Raw genomic sequence first — 12,597 nt, 5'->3', positions numbered from 1 at the left:
AAACATTATCAATAATTGTACTAATAGCAATTATAAGTATTAGTGTTTTTATTGTCATTACTATAGAATGTCTTCAATAGAGTATAATAACAAAGCTGACATTCACAAGAGACTTTGTGCTTTACATGCATTATATTACTCAGTCCTTATGGTAAAAGTGCTATAGATAATATCCCCCCACCCCACAAGGAGCAAGCTGAGTCTCTCAAAACTTACGTGATGTTTCCAGTCTCACTGCTCATAAATGTTAGATGCAAAGGTCAAATTTGGATTTCTGAACTTATGTACAGTAGTTGTCCCACTGCCTCTTGGTGACTTTTGTGAAGGGCCATCTAAATAGATACCTGGTAGCAGCATCCTACCTCATCACCAGAAAGCTAGTTCGAGAGAAGTACAGTCTGGGGAATTTGCTTCTATGAATGGAAATTGTAATTGCATGTCTTCAATAGGTTCGGTTGAACTGAAGAAAGGTCATGGAAATAGAAGTCAGTGAGAGTGAACTGGTTTTAATTTTTTTCTTTTTAAAATGATAAGTCATTGTTATAAGCTATTGGGAATATTAAAAGGAATTGGGAATGAGTGGGGTGGGGTCAGTGGTCCCATCTATACACACAGAGGCAGGACTCCAAGGGTCTGGTTAGCTGCTGGATCTGAGCCCACAGAATCCCCGCAGTGATGTTCTTCCAACTGATTCATGGGGAATTCTCCTGAGCACACCTCTGGGAAATACTTCTTTTGACTCTATAGTGGATCCAACCCCCTTCAATTAAACATCTGTAAATCAGAATATCAGAAATATCTTCAGGGGTCCTTCCATCTCAGATTTCTCATTGGCATGGGGGATTCAGGTTAGCTTGGAGATGGCTCTGATCACCCAATCTAGTGATAGCCTCAAGGTCCTGGACATGGCCAATCCTTATTTTCAATTCTTAAAGGATCAGCAATTTCAACAGTGTAAGAACAAGAACAGCAAAATGGGATATGTGAAATTGCACTAGATTTGGAATTCAAATCCCGCCTTTCCCAATTAATACCTGTGGTATCTTGAACAAATCTCTTCCCTTTTCAGGCCAATTTCCACATTTGCAAAATGAGATGATAGTTGGAGCACTGGACTTGGAGTGAGGAAGATCTGAGTTTGAATCCTGCCTCAGACACAGCTACTTGTGTAGCCCTAGGCAAGTTACAATCCCTGCCTCAGTTTCCTTATTTGTAAAATAAGGATAATACTAACACCTACTCCATGTGAGAAAATAATTATTAATAATGGATTTCTTGGGGGGACCCAGAGATCAGTTTCAGTCCTTTCTCCTCCACTCCAGAAAGTTCAGCTCTTGCCTGGGACTAACCCAAGAAAACAAAAGAAACGGAGATAGCTTTTTTTGTCTAGCCAATGTCAGAACCAGGATTCAATTTAAATCACCTGACTCAAGTTCTGCTGCTCTTTCTTCTGTATCCTTCTGCTATTCAGGCATCAAAGACCTACTCTAGTTGAGAAAGAAGTTACTTTGTTGGATCTATGATCTCATCAATTTATATACTTTTGATAGTGCAAATAGAAAACTGCTCTATCTTATTGTGTATGATTGTTCTACAGTGCTTCTATCCAATATGCCAAAGATTTTCTTACCATTTTAATACCATTTGTTGATGCCTTCTGAATTTATGTTTCAGTCATTGCAATTCCAATCCCACACACACCCCAAAATTGCCTCCCCAAATGTGGCAAAGAAAAACACCTAATCAAAAATACCATTAAGATGAAAGAAACAACAAAAACTAAGCAAAGAGAATCAAAACAGTGAATGCAGGAGTCAGAGGTCAGAGGCTTGGGCTACCATACTCTAGGAGTGAGGGACAGAAATCCTTGGGCCATGCCTGAGGCAATGGCTGTCTCTCTACCAGCCTGTAACAACATACACCCTGAACCAGCAAAACAGCTTGGGTATGAAGTTTTCCATCCTGTGAGGCAAATTGATAGCTAGAGCCAAAGATCAGGGGAAAAGCTCAGGGGGTGATTGCAGGTAGTCTCCTTCCTGTCCTAAGGAAAAGCAATACTGGTTGGATGGATGTCTTCATGGCCAAAACCACGATGGATCCAAAGCCAGAGATTCCTAGGACATCAGATTCAGAAGGGACCCTAGTGAGAGCCTACAATCTGATCCCTCTTTTTAACCCAGTCTCATAAATGATTTGCCTAAATTCGCATCACCTAATTAGTGGCACAGCAGGCCTTGAAGTCCAATGTTCGGGGTCCTGATTGCCTGTTTGGATTATGTTATGCTATGTTATGTATTATGGTCAAGGTTAAAAAAACAGGGTTAGCAGCCTATGGAGGAGCTCTATAGAATTCCCATTGTCATAGCTCAAAAATGGGATTTCATTGTGGTCCCCTAGTTTATAGCATCTATTTACAAAGCTAGGTGAGGGTAGTGACCATCCTTTCTTCTCTTACTGACATTCTCAAGTTTTCACTTAGATAAGTAAATAAGAGAAGCCCAAACCAAGTTCTATGTGAGTTCCAAGGAGAGAAATACAATTATTAACTTGGGGTAGGGGGTGGAACAAGTATGGTAGTTCTGAAGGAGGTGGAATGGCTTAGTGGATAGGACTTGACTTGGAGTCAGTAAGTCCTGGGTTTAAATACCACCTTAGGAGCCTCCTGACTGTGATCTCTAGCAAGTTATTTAACTTCTCTATGCTTCAGTTTCCTCATCTGTAAAACTAGGCAGTTGGACTTGATCACCATGAACAAAGGACTTCATCCTTTCCAGCTCTAACTCTATGATTTGCAGCATTTGCATACAGATCCATTCCCTGCTTTTCCTCTTCATTTTCTCTGCATGTGGATAACAGTCAGTTTCTTCCACATGATTCCTTTTTCCCCCTATTCATTATTTTGTTTGATTGCTACATCTAATTTGTGAGACGTTCAGGATTTCACTGTTCATGTTTTATATCTAATACGGCAATCCCATTGACTTTATGTGTCAAATTATTATAAACTTAGGTATATAGATATCTTGTGTGGTTATTAGGTTGTTGTCTATGGTATCTTGAAATATGATTCCTTTGCTTGACTATCTATTTCTGAAATTTAATTAAGTATAACTTGGTTTTTTGGAGTCAGCTAAAGCAGCTGAAATTATTTTAAATCTCTTTTACATGAATAATTTCTAGCTATCTTAATTTTATTTTGTGTAACCAAAGCATTGTTGGATTGTATATTCATTTAGTAAGCCTGTCTTCCCTCCCCCTCTTTAAATATATAGATATATAGATATGTAGAGACATAAATATATATATATATATGTAGAGATATAAAGATAGAGATGGAGATAGAGATAGAGGTAGAGATGGATAGATAATTCAATACATTTGCATTAGAGATTGTCCTGTCTTGTGCATATTTATGTATATATATATATATACACACCTGTGTATATATACATGTATATATGTGTATACATGCTCCTCATAGAATGTAAGCTTCTTGGGGGAAGTTATTATAAAAATGGAATGACATTTAATTCTTATTTATGTTCATATGTACCTAACTATCCAAATTTTATTTTATATAAACAACACTTTGGTGGCTTGTATATTCTTGGCCATTGAGTAACTCTAAGTTTCCCTTCCCCCCCTTTTTTCTTTTTATAATGAAATTCCATAGATATGCATTCATGATTACCCTGAATGTGTATATATATGTGTGTTTGTGTGTGTATATTTTTTACACACACAAACATATATAAACATATATACTTGCGCCCCCCCCCCCCAAATAGAATGTAAGCTCCCTTGGGGCCAGGACAATTTCCCGTTTGTCTTTGTATCCTTAGCATTTGACACAATGCCTGACATATAATATGTGCTAAATAAATGGCTTGTTAGTTGATTGATTCAAAGTTATAATTGTTAGATTTATCTTTTCATTGTTTGTCACATGTGATATTATGAATTTTGTTACGAAGCGCAATAACAATCTTAAGTGAATCTAGAAAAAAGAAATTAGGTTCCAGAGAAACAGGGTGACTTAATGTATAGAGAAGTGAATTTGGGATTTGGAAGGCACAACTTCCATTCTCCCTCAGATACTCTCATTCTTAATACTCATGATCAGAATATTCTTTCCTTCATTTTCCCACTCAAATTTAATTATCCCAGTCTGTTATTAATAAAAGCCCCGCTTTTAATAATATTCAGTTGCTAATTTTCTTATTATAATATTTCATTAATGCCTTTGGTTTGAACTAATTGCATCCTAAAGCTGACTATTACTGGTAAACACATTTGTGAGCTGTATTTCAATAGACGTAGACTCAGAGTATTTTGAACCTGGGGCAAATCATCTGAGGGACCCACGTGAGAGAGAGAGAGTGCTCTCATTTCTTTATTAGGAAAAATGAAGACAGATGAATTCATTGAGAAGAGAGTGACAAGGATAAGATTATTAGAGAGTATATCCTAAGAAGATCGACTGAAGGAATTGGTGAATTTAGATGGAAAAGAGACTCCTCCAAGAAGGCATGATAGCCGTGTGATAAATGGTTTAAATTTCTTTTTCTTGGAAGGTAGATAGGAAATAAGTATTAGATGCTTACTATGTGCCATGCACTATGCCAAATGCTTTACAAATATTCTCTTGGGGCAGCTAGGTGGCGCAGTGAATAGAGTACCAGCCCTGGATTCAGGAGGACCTGAGTTCAAATCCAGCCTCAGACACTTAATACTTACTAGCTGTGTGACCCTGGGCAAGTCACTTAACCCCAATTGCCTCACACACAAAAAAAAAATAAAAAAAATAAAAAAAATATTCTCTCATTTGTTCCACACAATAACCCTGGGATATGGGTGCTATTATTATCCCCATTTTGTAGTTGAGGAAACTAAGGCAAACAGGTAAAGGACTTGCCCAGAATCACACAGATAGTAAGTGTCTGAGGCCAGATTTGAATTTAGGTGTTCCTGACGGCAGACACAGCACGCTTTGTCTCTATGTCCCACAGAACAAAACCAACAACAATAGAGGAAATTATAGATAAACACGTTTTAGCTTGATTCAAGGAAAATCTTCTCTAAGAATGAGAGCTACCCAAATGTGGAATGGCTTGTCATACGATATATTGGCTTTCCTATATGTCATTGATATGTCATTACCCTATATATTCTTCCCTGTACTTTTTAAAGACTTCCAATGATGAGGAACTCACTACCACCCTCAGAAACAAATAATATGAGTCGAAATGAACCTCAGATATTTGCCCCTGATCACATTCAGGTTGGATTGTGTGCCTTCTAGGGTGCTTCCTAACTCTAGAATGCTCTGATTCCATAATAGGGATGAAGTGAGTAATGGATCCCCTCTCTCTGGATTGGCCCAGGTGGCAGAAGTACATTTCCTTTATACTTACAGCTAACTCAAAAGCAAAGTTCTTGGGAGCATTGTGGGAGGTGGTCCATCAGGAAGGAGAGACAAGTGGATAATAGTCAATAAATATTTATTAAGTATCCACCCTGTGCTAGGCACAGGCTAAGTCCTGGTTATACAAATATAAATAAAAAGAAAGACAGGCCCCGCCCTCATGGAGTTTACAATCTAACAGACTCCTGGTTAGATAAGGTAAAAGCCACACCTGTCATAACCTGGAGGTCCCATGAGGGGAATGCCATGGTGGGGAGACTAGAGGAAGAATAGCTTTAACTCATTCATTCACATTATCATCCAATCTCCAAAGTGAAACAACACATGGCGTGCAATCAACAACCAAGAAGAAAATTATTTCATATGAAAACATCAAATTGCTCAGAATATTTTTGGGTGTGGGGCAATGAGGGTTAAATGACTTGCCCAGAGTCACACTGCTAGTAAATGTCAAGTGTCTGAGGCCAGACTTGAACTCAGGTCCTCCTGAATCCAGAGCCAGTGCTTTATCTGCTGTGCTACCTAGTGGCACCAACAGAATATTTTTCTTGAAATAAAGAATGACAGAGTTGTAATTTCTCTCTAAAATTAAGGGAAATTAGATTTTATTAGAAAATTTTATTAGAAAATCATCCACCAAGGAAAAAGATTTTTAGGATAAAAGATTTAAATTTTGTTTATTTCACCTTGGTTTTTAAAATGACATATGTCATTTAAAATGACATATGTCATATTGTGTTATTGCTACTAATTAAATATTAAGAACATATGAATGACAATACTTAAAATCATCCACCAAGGAAAAAGATTTTTAGGATAAAAAAAAGATTTTTAGGATAAAAGATTTTTAGGATAAAAAAAATGATCATTTAAGTACATGTCAGAAACTCAAAAAATTGTGGTGGGTCAACTAAATCTTAATGCTTTTTAAAAAATATTTCAATGAGTCAGGAAATGAAGATAAAAAGGACTTTATGAATAACAAACTAGTCACTAACTTAATTTAAATTCCAAAGAGGAATAACAGAACAATAGTGGTGTTAATAGTGTTATTTTGATTAACAACCAACTCACTGTAATTACCATATATGATAAGGAAGGAAGAAAATAAGCATTTACCACCTACTATGTGACAGGCACTATGCTAAGTGTTTTTCAGATTTCTCATTTGATCCTTATAGAAACTCTGGGAAATATGTGAATTTATGATCACCATTTTATAATGGTAGAAATTGAGGCAAATACAGGTTAAGTGATTTGCCTAGCTAGTAAGGTTTTTTGGGGTTTGTCTTTTTTTTTTTAGAAAAATATTCTGTTGGTGCCACTAGGTAAAAAATTGTTAATATGAAGTGGATTTGTTTTTCCTTTGGTCATTTCACCTTTGGCCCTTGAAGATTCAAAGTAAAAATGAAATTGTTCTTGTCTTCCAGGAACTTAAATTTGACTAGTTTCAAATTACCAGATCTAGATTAACTGTATCCTGGGCAACTGTGAGAAATGGAGAGCCACCCCCTGCTGAGAGGGACATTGTGAGAATCAGGCCTGAAAAGAAAACATGTGACTTAGCATCTAGAAGTGGTCTGGTGTCTGGAAGTTACCACCTGTTAATCACGTCAATCAGTGCTATTAGCCAATTAGCTTGGAGCTGTGTTTGAGGAGAGCCCTGCTTCCTGTTTCACAGGAGGCTTCTGGGAAAAGCCACTGAGAAGTGCTCCCTTTCGTTCAGGACTTTGGTTTGGTGATGGACAGAGAACTTCACATGGGCTGTTAGGGAAAGGTAAGGTTTTATCTGGCTATCCTGAATAGATCCAAGTTAGGTTTGCTGTGTGACACAGCAGATAGAACACTGGGCCTGTAGTCACAAAGAGGTGAGTTCAAATCTGGCCTTAAAAACTTACTAACTAGGGGTAGCTAGGTGGTGCAGTGGATACAGCACTAGCCCTGGAATCAGGAGTACCTGAGTTCAAATCCAGCCTCAGACACTTAACACTTACTAGCTGTGTGACCCTGGGCAAGTCACTTAACCCCAATTGCCTCACCAAAAAAAAAAGTTAGTGAAGAGAAAGAGGTTGAGAACATATTTCTTACAGAATTGAAAAAAAACAAATCCACTTCATATTAACAATTTTTTTGATTGTTCTTCAGAGTCAAAGGATGCATCTGGGGCAGCTGGGTGGTACAGTGGATAGAGCACTGGCTCTGGATTCAGGAGGACCTGAGTTCAAATTCAGCCTCAGACACCTGACACTTATATAGCCTCTATAAAAATAGATAGAAGAACACTAAAAGATGAACACATAAAGAAAAAAATGTATATGATAGTATTAATCATTCAATGGAAAACTTTGATTGTGTAATAGTCTCTCTGAAGGATACAGTGACCCAGAGAGAATGCAAGAACAAAGAAATCATAAAATTTAAAAGAAAAAAATATCAAAAATTGAAGCTAAGTTGATATCTATATAAACTAAAGAAAGGAAATAGATTTTAGATCTCAATGAATTATATGCCTCCAAGAAAATTGTGAAGAAAATATGATTATATATCACACTCAAAGAAATAATGTCAGAGAAAAACCCTTAAAGTACTGGAAACATAGGGAAATGGACAGTTTAAAAGAATCCACAAGATATAATGATAATTTTAATGACTTTACCCAATTTTAACTCATCCAAAAATATTGTCAACAAACTCTGTAATGTCAATGTCAAAGAAATAATATTATAAATACCCAAGATAAATTAATTCATGATATAAAATCATCAAATTAAATAACACAAGACTAGTTAATGAGGATGAGAAATGAAAGATGATACAATATTATACGTAACAAAAGTGGGTGATGCAAAGTCAACTTTTCTTAGAAGGAGAAAGGGGGCAATGACAACTAATCAGTCAACCAACACAGTCTAGCATTATATGCTGTGATCCATACCACTGATAAAGGTGTTTTCATAAGGCTATGCTTGTTCCTAATTTCTTCAGAATTTCAGTTCTAATTGTGATGGGTTTTGTCCTTTCCATTGGCATGTGAATACAGGTGCTATTTTTATTTCTACTGTTCATTGATCGCAAGGGATGCAGACAGAAAAAAACAAACATATTTAAGAAGTTAAAAATTATTTCAGAAAATGAGGCTTGAGGATAACAGTCAAATATCTAGGAAATGCCTTAAAATAAAGGAAAAAATAAGATCCTGGCCTCAGAGAAAATACCACCTGTCTAAGTGGGGAGAAAGAGAATGCATTTGCTTACCTTAAAAAAGACTCTAAACAAAAAATGAAGGCGGAGGAAGAAAATGGTCTGCACATCTTTACCAAGCTCTATATTATAGCTGTAACATAGGAAACATGGGAAAAATAATCACATAATCATGGCTCATGCCATCCATGTGAAGCCTTTGTTGATCTCTCCAACTTCAAGTGTCCTCACTCCAAAAGAATACCTTCTGTTTATGTCTATGTGTATATGCACATAAACATGTACATAAAAACATACATGTGCATATAAATACACAAAAATATATGAATATATGAACTACATATATATTCTACACACTTGCACACACATTATTCCTAGGTAGACTACAAGCTCTTTGAGAACAGGAATTCTGAAAAAATATTGTTTCATTATTGGCTTTGTATCCCCAGAACCTGGCCTATAGTGTGCTTACTAAGTGCTTGTTTATTGATTGATAGAAGAATATCAGTTGAAATATTGAGTTGAGAAATACAGAAGTTCACAAGACACAAAAACTCTGATGTATGTATGTCTATGTTCTTTTTTTTTTCTTTTTAGGGCAATGAGGGTTAAGTGACTTTCCCACGGTCACACAGCTAGTACGTGTTAAGTGTCTGAGGCTGGATTTGAACTCAGGAACTCCTGGATCCAGGGCCAGTGCTTTATCCACTGCACCATCTAGCTGCCCCTGTCTATGTTCTTTTAGTGTAAATAGGTATGTATTCATGTATTTAATAAGCAGGATCCACTAGAACTCCTAATTTGACTATGTGGATAAAACAGACTTGGTGAAATGAACATCACACCAGAAGAGTATCCAATATTCAAAATAAACAGGATACTGCTTTGCACATAGGAGTGAAATCTGAATTGAACTAAGGGTAAAGAAATACACCCTAATCATCTCCTCCTTCATCTTGGATGTTCACTTCCATAAGTCATTTTGGATTATCCTTCACAGTCCAAAGATGCTTTTGCTAGGATTTCAGACCTGAATGTGTTCAGGGTGTGTAATGGTCTCAAGGAGAGCTACACAATCATATGGACACATTCAGACACCTATGGGATAAAGAATGGTGGATGAAGATTAATGAAGTAAAAAGCAGAAGAGCATTGGCATCAAAGTCCCTGATTGAACAGAACGAGGAAGTAGTTTAAGCAAATTGTAAGCCTATCACAAAAGTATGTTCTAATACTGATAAAATTCAGTCATCCCAAAATCTTCTAGGGCTCCTAGTCTGCTCAGAGAAACTAATTGTTATTTGACTTCCCTTAATGCTAACCTTATTAATGCCTACACAGGTGCATTGTTGCTTGTTTTGATGAAGACATTCTAAGTCTAGTCCTAACATTCACACAGAGATATCTGTCCCCATACTTAAAACAAATTCAAAACCTATGGTTCTCTTCTTCCTATTATAATCATTTTTGTGTTTCTATGCCATACCTAGCTTGTATAGGAGATAGCAATTGTATTTGACAAATCTCCTCAACACCTACCTATCCCAACTGATAACTTTGTATACCTCTGCCTCTCTTAAATTCCATTGATAAGCAGGTCAAGAAATCACCTGCATAATACCATTAGTCCTCTTTGAGAAAGAAGGATGAAGAATAACAACAATAACATTCCTCAATCTCTAATCCATTATTTTCTCAATGACTAAAATATAAAGTGGGACTTCAAAAATAGGGTAGTCTTTTGTTTTTTAAAAAACTTGTAATCATGGGGCAGCTAGGTGGCACAGTGGATAGAGCACTGGCCCTGGATTCAGGAGGACCTGAGTTCAAATCTGGCCTCAGACACGTAACACTTACTAGCTGTGTGACCCTGGGCAAGTCACTTAACCCCAATTGCCCCTCGCAAAAAAAATGAAAAATGAAAAAAATAAAAACTCGTAATCATAACTTCATAGGAAGGGAACCAGAAGTTCACTATGTGCAACCTTCTCATTTTACAAATGAAAAAACTAAGGCTCAAAGATAGTATATTTCTTGATAATGATCTTGCAGCCATTAGTATCATTATTAATTAGGAACAGAATTATTGTGTTATTGCTACTAATTAAATATTAAGAACATATGAATGACAATACTTAAGAAATACCCTCAAAATAATAAAGAAAGCCAACATGTTAATAATTCCAAAATGTGCAATGTATATCATTTTAAAAACCAAGGTGAAATAAACAAAATTTAAATACACCCCCCCAACTAGAAAACCAAAACAGAGATAGAAAAGGCTAATACAATTGATAAGACATTGGCTACTGTGGAAAGAAAGAGAAAAGAGAGGATGGAGTGAGAACTAAATCACCAAAAAGGGAAAGAAAATATGCACAGACATACATAAGTCAGATTGCTTTCTCTGTGCCAACAAAATTGAAGGCATCAATGTAATAGAGCATAAATTAATAAAATGAGAAAAAAATGAACAATTTTTGGAGAGAAATTGAACAGCCTATAAATGAACTCCCAAAGATTAGAAAATCCCAGGCACAGAGAGTTTCACTAATTGAATTCTATCAAATATTTCAAGAATGAATATTACCTTTCTTATACAAAATATTTCCATTGGTAGAAACCGGAGTCCTTTGTTCAACTTTTTCTATAAGACAATCATCATTGTCTTGCCCAAGCCAATAAAAGGTAAAGCAGAGAAAAAGACCTATAAAACGTCATTTAGCATTGATGCTAAATAAAACACTGGCAGTTGCTATAACAATATAAACAAAATTATATTCATTATAAATTAGTCAGCAATAATGCTAGGAATGCGAGAATAGTTCAAAATTAGGAAAAGATAGCACAATAAATAGTATTGATATTATAAAACAGGAGGGAGAATGATGTGGTGGATAAAGTATTCCTTTGGGAAAAGGAATACCTGTTTTAGTTTCTACCCCAAGACTTAATATGTGACCACGAACAGGTTATTGTCAGCTTAGAATCTGCAACATTGGATAAAATGCCTCCATTAGGAAATCCTAAATTGATAAAATTACAGATTCTTGATTGTTAATATAGCAAAAATAATACAAATATGATTCTATCAATGCACTCAGGGAAAAAAATATCTTGTTAAAATATATCGCCTTGGGTTAGTGGTACCAAACCTGGAGCTTTACTATAAAGCGGCAGTCACCAAAACTATCCGGTACTGGCTAAAAAATAGAGTGGTAGATCAATGGAATAGGCTAGGCTCAAGAAATGCAGCAGTAAATGACACTAGTAATGTAGTGCTTGATAAACCCAAACACTCCAGCTTCTGGGATAGGAACTCAGTATTTGACAAAAACTGCTGGGAAAACTGGAAGATAGTATGGCAGAAATTAGACATAGACCAACGTCTTACACCTTATACTAAAATAAGGTCAAAATGGATACAAGATTTAGACATAAGAGGTGATACCATAGGTAAATTAGGAGAGAAAGGAATAGTCTACCTATCAGATCTTTGGAAAGGAAAACATTTTATGACCAAACAAGAGATAGAATATATTATAAAATGCAAAATGGATGATTTTGATTACATTAAATTAACAAATTTTTGTACAAACAGAAGCAATGCATCCAAAATTAGAAGGGAGGCAGAAAGCTGGGAAACAATTTTTGTGGCCAGTACTTCTGATAAAGGCCTCATCTCTAAAATATATAGGGAACTAAATCAAATTTATAAGAATCCAAGTCATTCCCCAATTGAGAAATAGTCAAAGGATATGAACAGGCAGTTTTCTGAGGAAGAAACCAAAGCTATCTATTCCCATATGAAAAAATGCTCTAAATCTCTAATGATTAGAGAGATGCAAATTAAAACAACTCTGAGGTACCACCTGCCACCTATCAGATTGGCTAAAATGACAAAAAAGGAAGATAATAAATGTTGGAGAAGCTGTGGGAAAATTGGAACACTAATTCATTGTTGGTGGAGC

General features: G+C 36.0%; 1 protein-coding gene across 1 annotated transcript in view; it reads left to right on the top strand.

The window, feature by feature from the left end:
* Window positions 1-2,092: 2,092 nt before the first annotated feature.
* LOC122748296 (olfactory receptor 5-like) overlaps window positions 2,093-12,597 on the top strand; it is a 36,478-nt gene continuing 25,973 nt past the window's right edge. Inside the window, exon 1 of the mRNA XM_043993959.1 lies at window positions 2,093-2,143. Coding sequence (XP_043849894.1) covers window positions 2,093-2,143 — 51 coding nt within the window. The remainder of the gene's footprint in view (window positions 2,144-12,597) is intronic.

The sequence above is a fragment of the Dromiciops gliroides genome, chromosome 3, assembly GCF_019393635.1.
Source record: "Dromiciops gliroides isolate mDroGli1 chromosome 3, mDroGli1.pri, whole genome shotgun sequence".
Classification (NCBI taxonomy): Eukaryota; Metazoa; Chordata; class Mammalia; order Microbiotheria; family Microbiotheriidae; genus Dromiciops; species Dromiciops gliroides.
This window is presented reverse-complemented; position numbering and strand designations above follow the sequence as displayed.